This window comes from Salvelinus sp. IW2-2015, unplaced genomic scaffold, assembly GCF_002910315.2.
Source record: "Salvelinus sp. IW2-2015 unplaced genomic scaffold, ASM291031v2 Un_scaffold2348, whole genome shotgun sequence".
Lineage (NCBI taxonomy): Eukaryota > Metazoa > Chordata > Actinopteri > Salmoniformes > Salmonidae > Salvelinus > Salvelinus sp. IW2-2015.
The window spans coordinates 114,824-132,701 of NW_019943673.1; the positions used below are offsets into that span (position 1 = coordinate 114,824).

The following is a 17,878-nucleotide window of genomic DNA, read 5'->3' on the forward strand; positions in this document are numbered from 1 at the left end:
CATCTTGATTCGTGTACATCGCTCAAATAAAACTGTGAAGACCGCGAGACGCTCTGACATAGAATATTGACACCTACAAAATACCTAGGGATCTGGTTAGACTTTAAACTCTCTTTCCAGACTCACATCAACATCTCCATCAAAGTCAAATCTAAATGGCTCCTATTCCGCAACAAAAAGCATCCTTTACTCATGCTGCCCAATACATACCCCTTGTTAAAACTGACCATCGCCTTACCCAATCCTCGACTTGTGATTCATTTCAAAAAGGCTTCAAAAACCCTATTCAATAAATTGGAGCAGTCTATATCACATGCCACCGTTTGTCACAAAAGCCCCAAATACTACCCACCATCGACCTGACACTCCGTGCTTCCCCGCTCATACTCGTCGCCCAAACCCACTGTTTCCAGTCATCTACAAGACCCTGCATAGTAAAGTCCCCCCTTATCTCAGCTTCGCTGGTCACCATAGCAGCACCGACCTGATAGCACCCGCATCCAGCAGTATATCTCTCTAGTTTCACCCCCAAAACCAATCTTCCTTGAGCCTCTCCTTCCAGTTCTCTGCTGCCATGACTGAACACTACAAAAATCTCTAAACTGGAAACACCTATCTCCCTCACTAGCTTAAGCACCAGTTCAAGACTTCATAATTACTGCACCTGTAAACCATCTACAATTAGCCCAAACAACTACCTCCTGTACCTACTGTTATTTATTATTAATATTTTGCCCTTGCACCCCATTATTTCTGTCTCTACTTTCACTCTATCCACTGCAACCAACCATTCCATGTTTTTTTATTTTTATTTTACTTCTGTGTCTACTCACTCGCCTCCATGGCCTTTTATATTTTTATTTATAATACATATATTTGTTGCCTCCACCTCCTATTCTTCACCTCACTTGCTCACAGTTATATAAGACGTATTTTTTTTTCACTGTATAGACTATAGGTTTGTTTGACTCCATTTAACTATGTGTGTGATTGTGTCGAACTGCTTCTTATACTTGCCAGGTCGCAATGAAAATAGAACTGTTCTCAATTTGGCCTACCTGGTTAAATAAAGTTAAAAAAATAAAAAAAAAAAAAAAAATCTGGACCCTGATTCTCTTGTCAGCCACATATCAAAGACTGTTTCAAAGCACACTTTTCCCCAGCGCATACATTGCAACAAATTAGAAAACTTCTGTCCAAAAATGTATCTGAAAAGTATCCATGCTTTTTCACTTCTATGGACACTGCATGATGTGCCTCTACTTCCTGCTACCCGATAAGCACTAAATAAATTCAGTTATTGCAAACACACTTCAGAATCTTGACATAGAACCCAAAAAATTTTATCTAAACTCCAGTGCTAGCCTCTCATACACTGGCTTCCTTAGGCGATGATTCAAGGTTTTTACAACCAAAGCATTACATGGGCTTCTCCTACCTATTTTTCCGATTTGTCCTGCCTACATACCTAAACGTCGCACTATCACAAGACGGCCTCCTTATTCCCTAGAATTCTAAGCAAAAGCTGAGCAGGGCTTTCTCCTATAAGCATCCATTTTTAATGGAATAGTCTGCCTACACATTGTGAGGAACGCAACTTGTCTCACCTTTAAGCTTGTATTGAAGACTGCATCTCGTCAATTCTATTGAGTTCGTCTGGCCCAGGGTGGAAGAGTGAACGAAAGCACTGGAGCGACACACACCCTTTATGCTCTGCACTGGCCATTCCCCTCTCTCCACTGGATCTCTCCTCTACTATACAGGGCTGAGTCACTAGGCTTACTGGTGCTATTCCATGCGTCCCTAGAGGCGTCGTTCACTGAGGGTTGGATCACTGACTATCTCCTTCGGGGTCGCCCCCTCGGTTTGTGCTGTGGGAATCTTCTGTGGCTATACTCGCCTGTCTCAGTGCTGAACGATATCCCTATGTGTGGCCTTCTACAGTGGCTGTGTATCCGTCTGTTGCCCTTCCTGGTTTTGTAAATTTTTTTTCGTCCGAAAAAAAAAAAAACGAGCACACAGTGTCTCCTACACCTCCGTCTCAGCCTCCAGTAATTTATCTGCATAAGTTATGTTCGGGCTAGGTTCAGAGTTATATACTGGAGTATTTCTCCTGCTACGGTTCTTGTGAATTAAGTATGCCCCCTCTAACCCTTCTCTCTCCCCTCTTCTTCTCAGAGACGCCTGAGCCCTAGGACCAGCCTCAACTACCTGGCCGATTGACTCCTGCCGTCCCCAGTGCACCATGCGTCCCCATCCACACAGTTCCACCTCTGCTCTCAGTTATCAACCTGTTCCCCTGCGCTATGAACCTATACCGTTCACCAACGTGCTACCTTTGTACCAACCTGTGTTTCGACTCCTTCCCATACTCACCTGCGCTCTAACCTGAATGAACGCTATGAAAAGCCAAACTGACATTTACTCCTAATTCTGACTTGCTGCATCCTCGACCAACTACTGTATTATTATTATTGACCATGCTGGTATTTAGAACATTTGAACATGCTGGCCCATGTCTGTTATAATCATCCACCCGCACAGCAGAAAGACTAGGCCACCCTCAATAGCATTCCTCTCTAGGTTACTCCTAGTTTGCCTTCTAGAAGGTTTCATACCCACCGTGCTCTTCACCGCATGCTTCGTTTGGGTTTTAGCTGGGTCTTACAGCACTTTGACACGGCTATGTAAGAAGCTATATAAAATACATTAGATTGATGAATTGAGAAGGCAAACAGAGAGGTTGGAGACAACTACTCATCCTACCCAGACACTACCCTCATCCGTACCACAGACACTACCCTCCATCCTACAAGACAACACCCTCCATCCTACCAACACACCGTCCCATCCATCCAGAACACTTAACCCTCCATCCTACCCAGACACCACCTCCATCCTACCAAGACCACTACCCGCCATCACCCAACACTACCCTCCATCCTACCAGGACCACTACCTCCATCCTACCAAGACACGACCTCCAGTCCTACCAGACACTACCCTCCCATCCTACCCAACACTACCCTCCATCCTCAACCCAGCATACCTCCATCCTACCAACACTACCCTCATCCTACCAGACACTACCCTCCATCCACCAACACTACCCCATCCTACCCAGACACACTCCATCCATACCCAACACTACCCTCCATCCTACCAGAAACCCTCCATCCTACCAACACTTACCCTCCATCTACCAACACACCCCCATCCTACCCAACACTTCCCTCCATCCTCTCCCAGACACTACCCTCCATCCACCCAACACTACCCTCCATCCCTACCCAGACACTACCCATCCATCCTACCCAGACAACTACCCTCCATCCTACCAACAACACCCCCATCCTACCAACACTACCTCCAGCCTAACAGACACTACCCCCATCCTACAAGACACTACCCTCCATCCTATCCAACACTAACCTCCATCCTACAAGACACTACCCTCCACCTACCCACACACTACCCCATCCACCGACACTACCTCCATCCTACCCAACACTACCCTCCATCCACCACACTACCCTCATCCTCTTAATTGTCAGATCCAACAGAAGATCTCTTTGTTTCTTGGGACCTAGAACTAGCATGTGTTTTGTCCGAATTTAAAAGTAGAACATTTACCGCCATCCGCTTCCTTATGTCTGAAACACAGGCTTCTAGCGAGGGCAATTTTGGGGCTTCACCATGTTTCATCGAAATGTACAGCTGTGTGTCGTCCGAATAGCAGTGAAAGTTAACATTATGTTTCCGAATGACATCACCAAGAGGTAAAATATATAGTATTTGGTTTTTTTGTATTTATTATGATCCCCATTAGCTGATGCCAAAGTGAAAACAATAGTGGTCCTAAAACGGAACCTTGAGGAACACCGAAATTTACAGTTAATTTGTCAGAGGACAAACCATTCACAGAGACAAACTGATATCTTTCGACAGATAAGATCTAAACCAGGCCAGAACTTGTCCGTGTAGACCCATTTGGGTTTCCAATCTCTCCAAAAGAATGTGGCGATCAATGGTGTCAAAAGTAGCGCTAAGGTCTAGGAGCACGAGGACAGATGCAGAGCCTCGGTCTGACGCCTTCACAAGTGCAGTCTCAGTGCTATGATGGGGTCTAAAACCAGCCCCCTCTCTATCTGTCCCAGACTGAAGTGTTTCGTATACATTGTTTGTCTTCAGGAAGGCAGTGAGTTGCTGCGCAACAGCTTTTTCWAAAAAAAATTGAGAGGAATGGGAGATTCGATATAGGCCAATAGGTTTTTATATTTTCTGGGTCAAGGTTTAGCTTTTTCAAGAGAGGCTTTATTACTGCCACTTTTAGTGAGTTTGGTACACATCCGGTGGATAGAGAGACGTTTATTATGTTCAATATAGGAGGGCCAAGCACAGGAATCAGCTCTTTTAATAGTTTAGTTGGAATAGGGTCCAGTATGCAGCTTGAAGGTTTAGAGGCCATGATTATTTTCATCAATGTGTCAAGAGAAATCACATTTAAAAACTTGAGTGTCTCCCTTGATCCTATATCCTGGCAGTGTTGTGCAGACTCAGGACAACTGAACTTTGGAGGAATACGCAGATTTAATGAGGAGTCTGTAATTTGCTTTCTAATGATCATGATCTTTTCCTCAAAGAAGTTCATGAATTTATCACTGCTGAAGTGAAAGCCATCCTCTCTTGGGGAATGCTGCTTTTTAGCTGGCTTTGCGACAGTATCAAAAATACATTTAGGGTTGTTCTTATTCTCCTCAATTAAGTTGGAAAAGTAGGATGATCGAGCAGCAGTGAGGGCTCTTCGATACTGCACGGTACTGTCTTTCCAAGCTAGTCGGAAGACTTCCAGTTTGGTGTGACGCCATTTCCGTTTCAATTTTCTGGAAGCTTGCTTCAGAGCTCGGGTATTTTCTGTATACCAGGGAGCTAGTTGTCTTATGACAAACTGTTTTAAGTTTTTTAGGGTGCAACATGATCTAGGGTATTGCGCAAGTTAAAGTTGAGTTGCGCTCAGATCAAAGTGGTTAACCGATTTTTGTACTCTGACGTCCTTGGGTAGGTGGAGGGAGTCTGGAAGCGGCATCTAGGAAATCTTTTCAAGTCTAAATACTGACGGGTAATGGAGTTGCCAATGACTAGGGTTTTTCAATTGTCAGAGCTAATGGTGGCGAGGTTTGGCGTTTCAGACCCTGTAACAGCCCCTCTCTGATCTGTCCCTCCCCACCCCCCTCTCTAATGCTGCTCCTCCCCACCCCCACTCTGTCTGTTCCTCCCACCCCTCTCTGGTCTTGTCCCTCCCACCCCCTCTCTTATCTGTTCCCTCCCCACCCCCATCTGTCTTGTTCTCCCCACCCCCCTCTCTGTCTGTCCTCCCCACCCCCCTCTCTGTCTGTCGCCTCCCACCCCCTCTCTGTCTGTCCCTCCCCACCCCCCTCTCTAATCTGTCCTCCCCACCCACATCTGTCTGTCCCTCCCACCCCCTCTCCTGTCTGTTCCCCTCACCACCACCCACGATGGATCGTGATCTGGTACCGATCCCACCGGCCTCTAACTGTCTATTGTCCCTCCCCACCCCAGCATACTTCTAGGTCCGGTTCCTCCCCGACTTCTCCCCCTACTCTGCTCTGTTGCTCCGGCTGCGCTTCACCAGCCACGCTTCCATCTGTACTGTCTCGGTCTCGCTACCGACTCCAATACATCGTACGTGTTTCCCTCTCGCCAACGCCCATCTCTCATGCTCTGTCTCGGCTTCCCATCCTTTCCTCTCTGGTCTGTCCCTCCCCACCACCTCTCTGCTGTCTATCCCTCCCCCCCCCCTCTCTGTCTGTCCCTCCCCACCCCTCCTCTCTGTTCGCTGTCTCACCTCCTCACCCCCTATCTCTCTGTACCGTCCGCCACAGTTCCCCCTTCCTCTTCGCATTCTCGTCTCCTCTTTGACCACACCCCCCTACAGGCGTTCGTTGTTTCTTGGTTTGCTCCCATCTACGGCTCGGATCATCCCGGTCTCTGATGCTTGTCACTCACAGGCTCGTCCTCCAACGGATTAATCTCTTCTACGTCTTCTCTCCAACATCCTAAGCGTCGATGTGTCTCGTTCACCTATCCTTACCCCTCCCTTCACTGCTGTCATGTCCCTTCCCCACCTCTTCCTCTCTTATTACTGTCTCTCCCAGCACCGGCCCTGCAGTCTGTCTGTGCCCTGCCCCACCCCCTCTCTGTCTGTCCCTCCACCACGCCCCCTGCTCGTGGTCGTGTCCGTCTCCCGCACGCCGGCGATGCTCTGTACAGGACTTCGTACCGCATCGACGGCCGAGGCCCCCTCTCTGTCTGGTGCCGCTCCGACCCCGACTCGGGACTCTACGTGTCTGATCAGGAGCGCGCTCGCCCACCCGCCTCTCTGTCTGTCCCTCCCCACCCCCCTCTCTGTCTGTCTCGCGCGGTCGCAGGCGCCCACACTGCTGACTGCAATACTTCCCGTCCCCACCCACCCTCTCTGTTCTGTCCCCCCCAGCGCCCCCTTCTCTAGTCTGTCCTCCACCCACCGGGCTCTGTCTGTCCCTTCCCCACCCCCCTTCTGTCTGTCCCTCCCCACCCCGCCGTCTGCTGTCTGTCCTCCCCACCCCCCTCTCTGTGGCTGATCCCCCCCACCCCGTCCTCTATCTGATCCCTCGCACACCACTCTGTCTGTCGGCCTCCCCCACCCCCTCCTTGTTCTGTCCCTCCCACCCCCACTCTGTCTTGTCCCTCCCCACCCCTTCTCTGTCGTCTCTTCCCCACGCCCCTCTCTGTCTGTCTTCCCCACCCCCTCTCTGTCTGGTTCCCTCCCCCACCCCCCTCTCTGTCTGTCCCTTCCCACCCCCCTCTTGTCTGTCCCTCCCCCCCCCACTCTGATCTGTTCCTTCTCCCCACCCCCCCTCTCTGTCTGTCCCTCCCCACCCCCCTCTCTCTCTGTCCTTCCCACCCCCCTCTCTGTCTGTCCCCGTCCCGCCACCCCCCTCTCTGTCTGTGCCCTTCCCACCCCCTCCTCTGTTGTCCCTCCACCCCCCTCTTGTCTGTCCCTCCCCAACCCCGCTCTCTGTTGTCGCCTTCGTCCGACACCCGCGTCGTGCTGTCCAGACTCGAGTCCCTCCCCACCCCGTCCTCTCTAGTCTGTCCTGACCCCACGCCCGGCACTCTGTCGGTTGTCCTCCGCCACCCCCCTCTCTGTCTTTCCCTGCCTCGCCACCCCCCTGCATCTTCTGTCCCTGGCGGCGCCACCACCGACAATCGATCTGTCTGTCCGACTCGCCAGTTTAGGCGAGAAGACATGGGTTTTTTCTGAGAAGGGACTTCGAGTCACTCCAGATGTTACTGAAACGACTGAGAGCAATAATCTGATCCTGTTACCCGAGCCCTGGAGATCGATTAACCATACACCTGATGGAAACCAAAATAACCCCTGTGGTGTGTCAATAGGATGAGGAAGATCTCTTTGTGATGAAGGCTATAATCATGATATAAACGACAACAAGGTACCTGCCTGCAGACCTTCTGATTCACTGACCAGACTATGATGAACAGACGCCAACAAGTGTTAGAACAGCTTCTCCCTCGTGTTTTTAGTGCTGTGTGTGTGTGTGTGTGTGTGTGTGTGTGTGTTGTGTGTGTGTGTGTGTGTGTGGTGTGTGTGTGCTGTGTGTGTGGTGTGTGTGTGTGTGTGTGTGTTGTGTGTGTGTGTGTGTGTGGTGTGAAGTTCATGATCCCATGTCTGTTAACAATTGTGTGGTGTGTGTGTGTTTTGTGTGGTGTGTGTGTAGAACGGGGACTCCCCCCCATCTGATTGAGCACGGCTGTGGGAAGATTCAGATCTCACTGTCTGATCATGGGGAAAGGAGTGAGTACAAGGTCCAGAAAGGTAACCCATGTACACGACAAGGGTAACACAACACAAGTACTAACGACAAGGTACCACACATTACCAACGACAAGGTACACACCACTTACCATTGACAAAGGTAACACATAATCCGATGACACGGTACACACACTATACAAACGACAAGTACACACACTTACCCATGACACGGTACACACACTCAGACAGGTACACACACACGACAAGGTACACACACATTACAACGAACAAGTACCACACACATTCTACACGACCAAGGGTACACACACTACCATGACAAGGTACACACCACACTTACCACGACAAGGGTTACACACACTACCACGACAAGGTACACACACATTTACGAGACGACAAATCCGGTTCACGACAAGCTACCGTGACAACGGTACACACACACTACCATGACAAGTACACACACTACCATGACAAGGTACCCACACACTACCACGACAAGGTACACACACATTACAACACAAGTAACACACAACCACAGTTACACACACCAATGTACACAACTTACAATACACCACACCATTACACACAGGTACACACAATTACAACGACAAGGCACACACATTACAACGACAAGGTCACACACTACCATGCGACAAGGCTACACACACCTACCATGACAAGGTACACACACTATCCACGACAAGCGTACACACACACTACCACGACAAGTTACACCACACACTACCCACGAACAAGGATACACACCACACTACACCCGGACACAGGTACACACACCACTTACCACGACAAGGTACACACACATACCACAGAAACACACCATTACTTACCACGACAAGGTACACACACACTACACGAAAGTACACACACTACACGACAAGGTACACACACTACCACGACAAGGTACACACACACTACACGAACAAAGGTACCACACACACTACCACGACAAGTACACACACACTACCACACAAGGTACACACACTACCACGACAGTTACAACACACACCACGACACAAGTACACACACTACCACGACAAGTACACACACACTACCACGGAAACAAAGCGTCACACATACCACGACAAGTGAAAACACACTACCACGACAAGGTTACACACACACTACCACGACAAGGGTCACAGACAGGACTCACCACACAGAAAAACCACACAGTCAACTTCTTGATTAGGGTTTCATTTTAATGACAACTCAAGATACAAAAATATCTACACTGCTGTTCAATAGTTTGGGGTCACTTAGAAATGCCCACATTTTTGTCATTTAAAATAGCATCCAAATTGATCAGAAATACAGTGTAGACATTGTTAATGTTGTAAATGACTATTGTAGCAGGAATGTCTGATTTTAATGGAATATCTACAGAGGCCCATTATCAGCACCCATCACTTGTGTCTCAATGGCACGTTGTGTTAGCTAATCCAAGTTTATCATTTTAAAGCTAATTGGTCATTACAAAACCACTTTTGCAATTATTGTTCTGCAGCTGAAAACTGTTTTCTGATTTAAAGAAGCAATATAAAACTGGCCTCTTTAGGACTAGTTTTGAGATCTGGAGCATCAGCATTTGTGGGTTCAATTTGTGGAAACAAAAATGTTTCTTTAAAAAACAAGGATATTTCTAAGTGACCCCAAACTTTTGAACGGTAGTGTAGATATTATCAAATGTCCATAGAAGTTCAAAATGTTTTTCATTTTTGGCTTCCTTTGATTAAATGTGAGGGAGTGTTTTGAGAGGTGGAGAATATTTGCAGGCTAGTTGTTAAACCAGCCGTCTAGCTGGATGGGATAAGGTGTGATGAGGTGTGAGTAACAGACACACTACAAACCATTCTAATGTAGCGGAAGTAATCACACGTTGCCCATTTGAACCGTGTGTGCTGCACATCCCAGTGTCTGACTGTACCCATTAAACCTCAGAGTGGAGCGAACGCCATCTACTACGCAGGGAGACACGGACACGTGGAGACACTCAGGTTCCTGCATGAAAAGACCTGCCCTCTGGACGTCCAAGATAAGGTGATTTTCCCCCCACACTCACCCTGAGCCCTGAATACCACAATCACAACACACTCTAGTCAGTCCATCAGGCCCCTCGAGCGGCTCGCCCCCTTCCTCCCCGTGATGGTCATGGAGTTTTGGATGACGGTAATTGGCCGTGAATAGAATGATTTTCCCATTCAAGTCAGTGATGTCATAATGGGTGGACTGGCGGCCGTTGCGAGGAGAAAAGCAGGAAGTAAAAGCAGGAAGTAAAAGCAGGAAGTGTACCCATCGATATGAGCTGTGATTTTGTTGATTCAACTCAACTGACTTTACAAAAAATGCTTTCAATTGCATGAGCCACATCAGTTAACATCATTTGAATAACATTCTGTTACCATATTGCATCACAATAGCAGCCAGCCATTGCGGTTGTACCCATGAGTTTACCAGTCAAATTGTTACACGAATGCCTGGCCATCTAGTCTACATTCGGTTGTTTTATTCAGTGATTATAATTTTTTTAATAATACGGTTTTAATGTTTATTTTCATGACGGTCTTCATCCGTAACCGTCGGTTACACGCTTATACAGTAGTATGCCAGTCCTAACACACTACCTTTAGGCAGGAGGCCCCGTCATCAGAGTTCAATCATTCCTGGATTTATCTGCTTTATTTGCTGTTGCCATGGAGACTGTGCTAGAGACGCTTCACTCCTCCTTTCTCAGTGCCTCGTCACCTCTCTAGATCACTACGCCTACCGACTGGATGGCATCAGCTGATACACTGGTGTTTTACGTCACGGAACCCTTCAATGGAAATAGAATATTGTTTCTGGGTGTGGGTGTGCCTAGATGTTTTATACTTCAGAAGGACTGTGTTTGTGTTGTGTGTGTTGTGTGTAGCTGTGTGTTGTGTGTTGTGTGTGTGGTTGTGTGTGTTGTGTGTGTGTGTGTGTTGTGTGTGTGTGTGTGTTGTGTGTGTGTGTGTGTGTTGTGTTGTGGTGTGGTGTGTGTGTGTGTCTGTCATGACACCCAACATCTTAGAATGTTCTGTAGTTAGAAATAGAGCAGATGAGCCAGAAACATTATTTTGTTGAAGTATAATTTGTTCTTTGAGAAATTAAGTGAATTGAATGTACCCAAATTGGCCATTTTAATTTATATAGTACCTAACATCCGTTTTGTAACAATGAGTAAGACATGAGGAATACAAAGAAGAGGTCAAAAGTCATCCAGGGACCCCCCCACACCCCACAACAACCCCCCCCCAACAACCAAAACATTAAACACCTTCCTAATATTGAGTCCCCCTTTTTCCCCTCAGAACAGCCTCAATTCGTCAGGACATGGACTCTACAAGGTGTCTAAAGTGTTCCACAAGGATGCTGGTCCATGTTGACTCCAATGCTTCCCACAGTTGTGTCAAGTTGGCTGGATGTCCTTTGGACCACTCTTGATACACACAGGAAACTGTTGAGTGTGAAAAACCCAGCAGCGTTGCAGTTCTTGACATAAACCGGGGCGCCTGGCAGCTACTACCATACCCCGTTCAAAGGCACTAACATGTTTTGTTTTGCTAATTCAACCTCTGAATGGCACACATACACAATCAATGTCTCAAGGTTTAAAAATCCTTCTTTAACCCGTCTCCTCCCCTTCATCTGCACTGATTGAAGTGGATTTAACAAGTGACATCAATAAGGGATCATAGCTTTCACCGGTATTCACCTGTTCAGTCTGTCATGGAAAAAGCAGGTGTTCCTAATTTTCTGTACACTCAGTGTAGTATCAGTATGTCTGACCAGTAGTATGGAGCTACGGCTTGGAATATTGTTCCTTCATCTTATGTAATGTATTGTCAGTGAATCTGGTGGTGTTTTGTTTACCCTGCTCAGTGAAATGAGTCATTGAAGTTTTGTCCCATCCTACATCCTAGTATTACCAGGTTCTGACCACTAGATGGTATATATAGTATATATATATATATATACTGGTTGTTGGGGTGGGATTGGCGTGGGGAGGGGGGCTTTTGACCATGTCTTTGGATTCCAATGTCTAACTCACTGTTACTAAAGAGTTTGGCCCAAATCGGATGTTAGGTACTATATTTATTGCATATTGTATGAATCCTATAAATTAAAAAGGGCAATTTGAGTGCAATCAATGAACTTAATTTTTTTTTAAACAAATTTTATTTCAACAGAATAATGTTGCAGGAATGTCAATCTTATCTGTTTCTAACAACAGAAATGATTTCAGAACGATCTGACATGGTGGGTGTTGAAATCCTTTCTGGGTGCTTTTTGAGGAGTAACGACCCGTGTTGATGCTGTTACAGAGTGGAGAGACAGCCCTCCACGTGGCAGCTCGCTATGGCAACGTGGATGTGGTCCAATACCTGTGTAGTATCCATGCCAACCCAGACCTCTCAGACAGGGTACGTATACACACACACACACACACACACACGCAGACCAGTCACAGTGTACGTTCTGAGTTTGTACTGAATACTATACTGTATCATTCTTGATACACACATTAAAATTTTGAGCGTAAAAAACCCAGCAGCGTTGCAGTTCTTGACACGCACCAGTGCACCAGGCACCTACTACCATACCCCGTTCAAAGGCACTCAAATCACCCTCTTAATGGCACACATACACAATCCATGTCTCAATTGTCTCAAGGCGTAAAAATCCTTCTTTAACCCGTCTCCTCCCCTTCATCTACACTGATTGAAGTGGATTTAATAAGTGACATCAATAAGAGATCATAGCTTTCACCTGGATTCACCTGGTCAGTCTATGTCATGGAAAGAGAAGGTGTTCCTAATGTTTTGTTCACTAAGTGTAGATTTTCAGCAAGTAAATGAGACAAGTGCATAATGTATCTCATGTGTTAACCTGATGAGGTATCTCATGTGTTAACCTGATGAGGTATCTCATGTGTTAACCTGATGAGGTATGTCATGTGTTAACCTGATGAGGTATGTCATGTTGTTAACCGATGAGGATATGTCATGTGTTACCTGATGAGGTATGTCTAGTGTGTGTAACCTGCATGGGTATCTCATGTGTTAACCTGATGAAGGTATTGTCATGTGTTTTAACCTGAATGAGGTATCTCATGTGCTTTAAGCTGATTTGAGGTATTCTCCATGTGATTAACCTGATGAGGTATGTCATGTGTTAACCTGATGAGGTATGTCATGTGTTAACCTGATGAGGTATCTCATGTGTTAACCTGATGAGGTATCTCATGTGTTAACCTGATGAGGTAATCCTACATCCTGTATTCAGACCCTTTGCTATGAAACTCGAAATTGAGCTCAGGTGCATCCTGTTTCCTTTGATCATCCTTGAGATGTTTCTACAACTTGATTGGAGTCCACCTGTGGTAAATTCAATTGTTTGGACATGATTTGGAAAGGCACACACCTGTCTATATAAGATCCCACAGTTGACAGTGCATGTCAGAGCGAAAAACCAAGCTATGAAGTCAAAGGAATTGTCCTTAGAGCTCCAAGACAGGATTGTGTCGAGGCACAAATCTGGGGAAGGCTACCAAAACATTTCTGCAGCATTGAAGGTCCCCAAGAACACAGTGGCCTCCATCATTCTTAAATGGCAGACGTTTGGAACCACCAAGACTCTTCCTAGAGCTGGTTGCCCGGCCAAACAATCAGGGGAGAAGGGCCTTGGTCAGGGAGGTGACCAAGAACCCGATGGTCACTCTGACAGAGCTCCAGAGTTCCTCTGTGGAGATGGGAGAACCTTCCAGAAGGACAACCATCTCTGCAACACTTCACCAATCAGACCTTTATGGTAGAGTGGCCAGATGGAAGCCACTCCTCAGTAAAAGGCACTGCTTTGCGTTTGCCAAAAGGCACCTAAYGGACTCTCAGACCAAGAGAAACAAGATTCTCTGGTCTGATGAAACCAAGATTGAACTCTTTGGCCTGAATGCCAAGTGTCACGTTTGGAGGAAACCTGGCCTAATCCCGACAGTGAAGCATGGTGGTAGCAGCATCATGCTGTGGGGATGTTTTTCAGCGGCAGGGACTGGGAGACTAGTCAGGATCGTGGGGAAAGATGAACGGAGCAAAGTACAGAGAGATCCTTGATGAAAACCTGCTCCAGAGAGCTGAGGACCTCAGACTGGGTTGAAGGTTCACCTTCCAACAGGACAACAACCCTAAGCACACAGCCAAGACAACACAGGAGTGGCTTGGGGACAGGAGGGAGAGCAGCGTTGTTCTGTACCAACCGTTAGATCAGGAGGTATAGCAGCGTTGTTCTGTACCAACCGTTCAGCAGCGTTAGAAATGCACCATGCTGCTGTCTTGTTCTCTCTGACAGATAGTTGTTGACTTGATAATGTTATTTGATAATGTTAGTTGATCATGTTAGTTGATAATGTTAGTTGATAATGTTATTTGATAATGTTAGTTGATCATGTTAGTTGATTATGTTAGTTGATTATGTTAGTTGATAATGTCATTTGATAATGTCATTCGATAATGTAATTCGATAATGTCAGTTGATCATGTTAGTTGATCATGTAAGTTGATAATGTTAGTTGATCATGTTAGTTGATCATGTCATTTGATAATGTTAGTTAATAATGTCAGTTGATAATGTCATTTSATAATGTTAGTTGATAATGTTAGTTGATAATGTCAGTTGATAATGTCAGTTGATAATGTCAGTTGATAGTGTTAGTTGATCATGTTAGTTGATCATGTGAGTTTATAATGTTAGTTGATCATGTGAGTTTATAATGTTAGTTGATCATGTTAGTTATAATGTTAGTTGATGATGTCATTTGATAATGTTAGTTGATAATGTTAGTTTATAATGTTAGTTGATCATGTCAGTTGTAAAGAGAACCACGGTCAGTTTTTCAAAGTTTAAGGTTGTGATTAGGATAGATAGTTTTGTTAGTTTTGTGATCATTTTGATTCCACTGAAAGTGAAAAGGAGTAGCATTAAGGCCCAAACAGACTGGTGTCAGGCTACTTCAACTAGAATAGGAGCTGCCATGTTGGAATCCCTATAACCCCCCCACCGCCCCCCTCTCCTCATCAGGAACAGGAGACCCCGCTCCACTGTGCGTCGTGGCATGGCTACTCCTCGGTGGCCAGGACACTATGCCAGGCGGGGTGCCAGGTTAATGCCAAGAACAGGGAGGGAGAGAGCCCCCTCCTCACCGCCTCTGCCAGGGGGTTCGCTGATATAGTAGAGTGTCTGATAGAACATGGAGCTGACCTCAACTCTACTGACAAGGTAATGCTGTGGCTATGCAACGACTATACTATTACTATGATATTACTATTACTATGGTAGTACTATTACTATGATATTACTATTACTATGATATTACTATCTATGATATTAACTATTACATATGATATTACTAGATGCTATTACTATTACTATGATATACTATACTATTATACTACTGGTATATATATACTATTACTATGATATTACATTACTATGATATTACTATGTAGTTACTCTACTAGAATTACTATTACTATGATATTACTATTATATATTACTATTGATATACTATTACTATATATTACTATGATTATACTGTAACTATATATACTATATATTACTAACTATATATTACTATACTATACTATTACTATGATATTCTATTACTATGATATTACTATAATACTGTTAATTGATATTACTATGATATACTAGTACTATGATATTACTATATACATTATTACTATTACTATGATATTACTATTACTATTATTACTTAGTTACTATTACTATGATATTACTATATTATTTAATATATATTACTATGATATTACTATATTACTATGATATTACAATTACTATGATATGCTTATAGTATTATACTATTACTATTACTATATATACTATGATATTATATTACTATGATATTACTACTATTACTATTACTATATTATTACTATGATATTTACTATGATTACTATTTACTATGATATTACATTACTATATATTACTATTACTATGATATACTATGCTATTACTATTACTATGATATTACTATTACTATGACTACTATACTAGTACTATTACTATATATTACTATTACATTATATTACTATGATATTACTATTTACTATGATATACTATTAATATATATTACTATTACTATGATATTACTATGATATTACTTATATGACTATTACTATGATATTACTATACTATATATTACTATTACTATTACTATTACTATTTACTATCTATTTAATATTACTATTACTATTATAACTATGATATTACTATTACTATGATTATTACTATGCTATACTATTACTATGATAATTACTATGAATACTATGCTATACTATCTATTACTATTACTATGATATTACTATTACTATGACATGTACTATTACTATGATATTACTATGCTATACTATTACTATGATATTACTATTACTAGAATTACTATACTAGTACTATTACTATGATATTACTATTACTATGATATTACTATATATTACTATACTATGAATTACTATTAATATATATTACTATTACTATGATATTACTAATTACTATGATACTATTTACTATGATATATTTTACTATCATATTAATATGCTATTACTATTACTATCTATTTACTATTACTATGATATTACTATTCTATGATATTACTATACTATATTACTGATTACTATATTTACTATGATATTTACTATTACGATACTATTATAATTACTATGCTATTACTATGATTATTACTTATTACTATGCTATTACTATTACTATACATACTATTACTATATATTACTATTACTATAATTACTAATATATTACTAGATATATATACTATATATTTACTATACTATCTTGAATTCTATACTATATATACTTGGATATCTATTACTTATATTACTATCTTATTACTGATACTAATGATTACTATTACTATGAATATTATATCAATACTATCTATTACTATTACTATGATATTACATATAATTTACATTATCATTTAAAAGACGCTCTTTATAGAGCGACTTACTAATTGGTGCATCACTTATAATCAAATATTACTATCAATACAGTATATCAGTACTATTACTATGCTATTACTATGATATTACTATACTATGATATTACTATGATATTACTATTACTATAATATTACTATGATAATACTATAAACTATGATATACTATTACTATGATTATTATCATGCTATTACTATTACTATGATATACTATGATATTACTATACTATGATATTACTATATATTACTATTACTATATATACTATTCATTACATTTCTACTTATGATATTACTATGTACTATGAATATTACTATTTATATATACTATGATATACTATTACTATTATTACTATACTAATTTACTATGTATTATATTACTATGATACTATACTACTAATTACTATGATAATTGCTATTACTATGAATATACTATAATTATACTATTACTATATTACTATACTATTATATGTATTACTTACTAGTACTATACTATGATATTAATACTATATATATATACTATACATCTATTACTATGATATTACTATTACTATTACTATGCTATTACTATGATATTACTATCTATACTATTACTATGATATACTATTACTATATATTACTTACTATGATATTACTATTCTACGATATTACTATACTATATATTATAACTATCTATGATATACATACTATATATTATATACTATGATATTACTACTATATACCATTACTATGACATTACTTATCACTAGGCACTTATACTATGATATACTTGTATTACTATGTATACTATTACTATACTATTTACTTATGAGTAGTAAGCATTACTATGATACTATACTACCGATATTACTATACAATATACTATGATATATATACTCATACTATGATAATACATCACGAAATTACTATGGTATTACTATACATAACTTATTCTATTACTAATATTACATACTAATCCTCCT

General features: G+C 42.3%; 1 protein-coding gene across 1 annotated transcript in view; it reads left to right on the top strand.

Annotated features, from left to right (window-relative positions):
• Positions 1-17,878, top strand: part of dapk1 (death-associated protein kinase 1) — a 122,461-nt gene that overhangs the window by 17,345 nt on the left and 87,238 nt on the right. Inside the window, 5 exon segments of the mRNA XM_070440265.1 lie at positions 6,177-6,402; positions 7,800-7,897; positions 9,744-9,913; positions 12,220-12,318; positions 14,969-15,166. Coding sequence (XP_070296366.1) covers positions 6,177-6,402; positions 7,800-7,897; positions 9,744-9,913; positions 12,220-12,318; positions 14,969-15,166 — 791 coding nt within the window.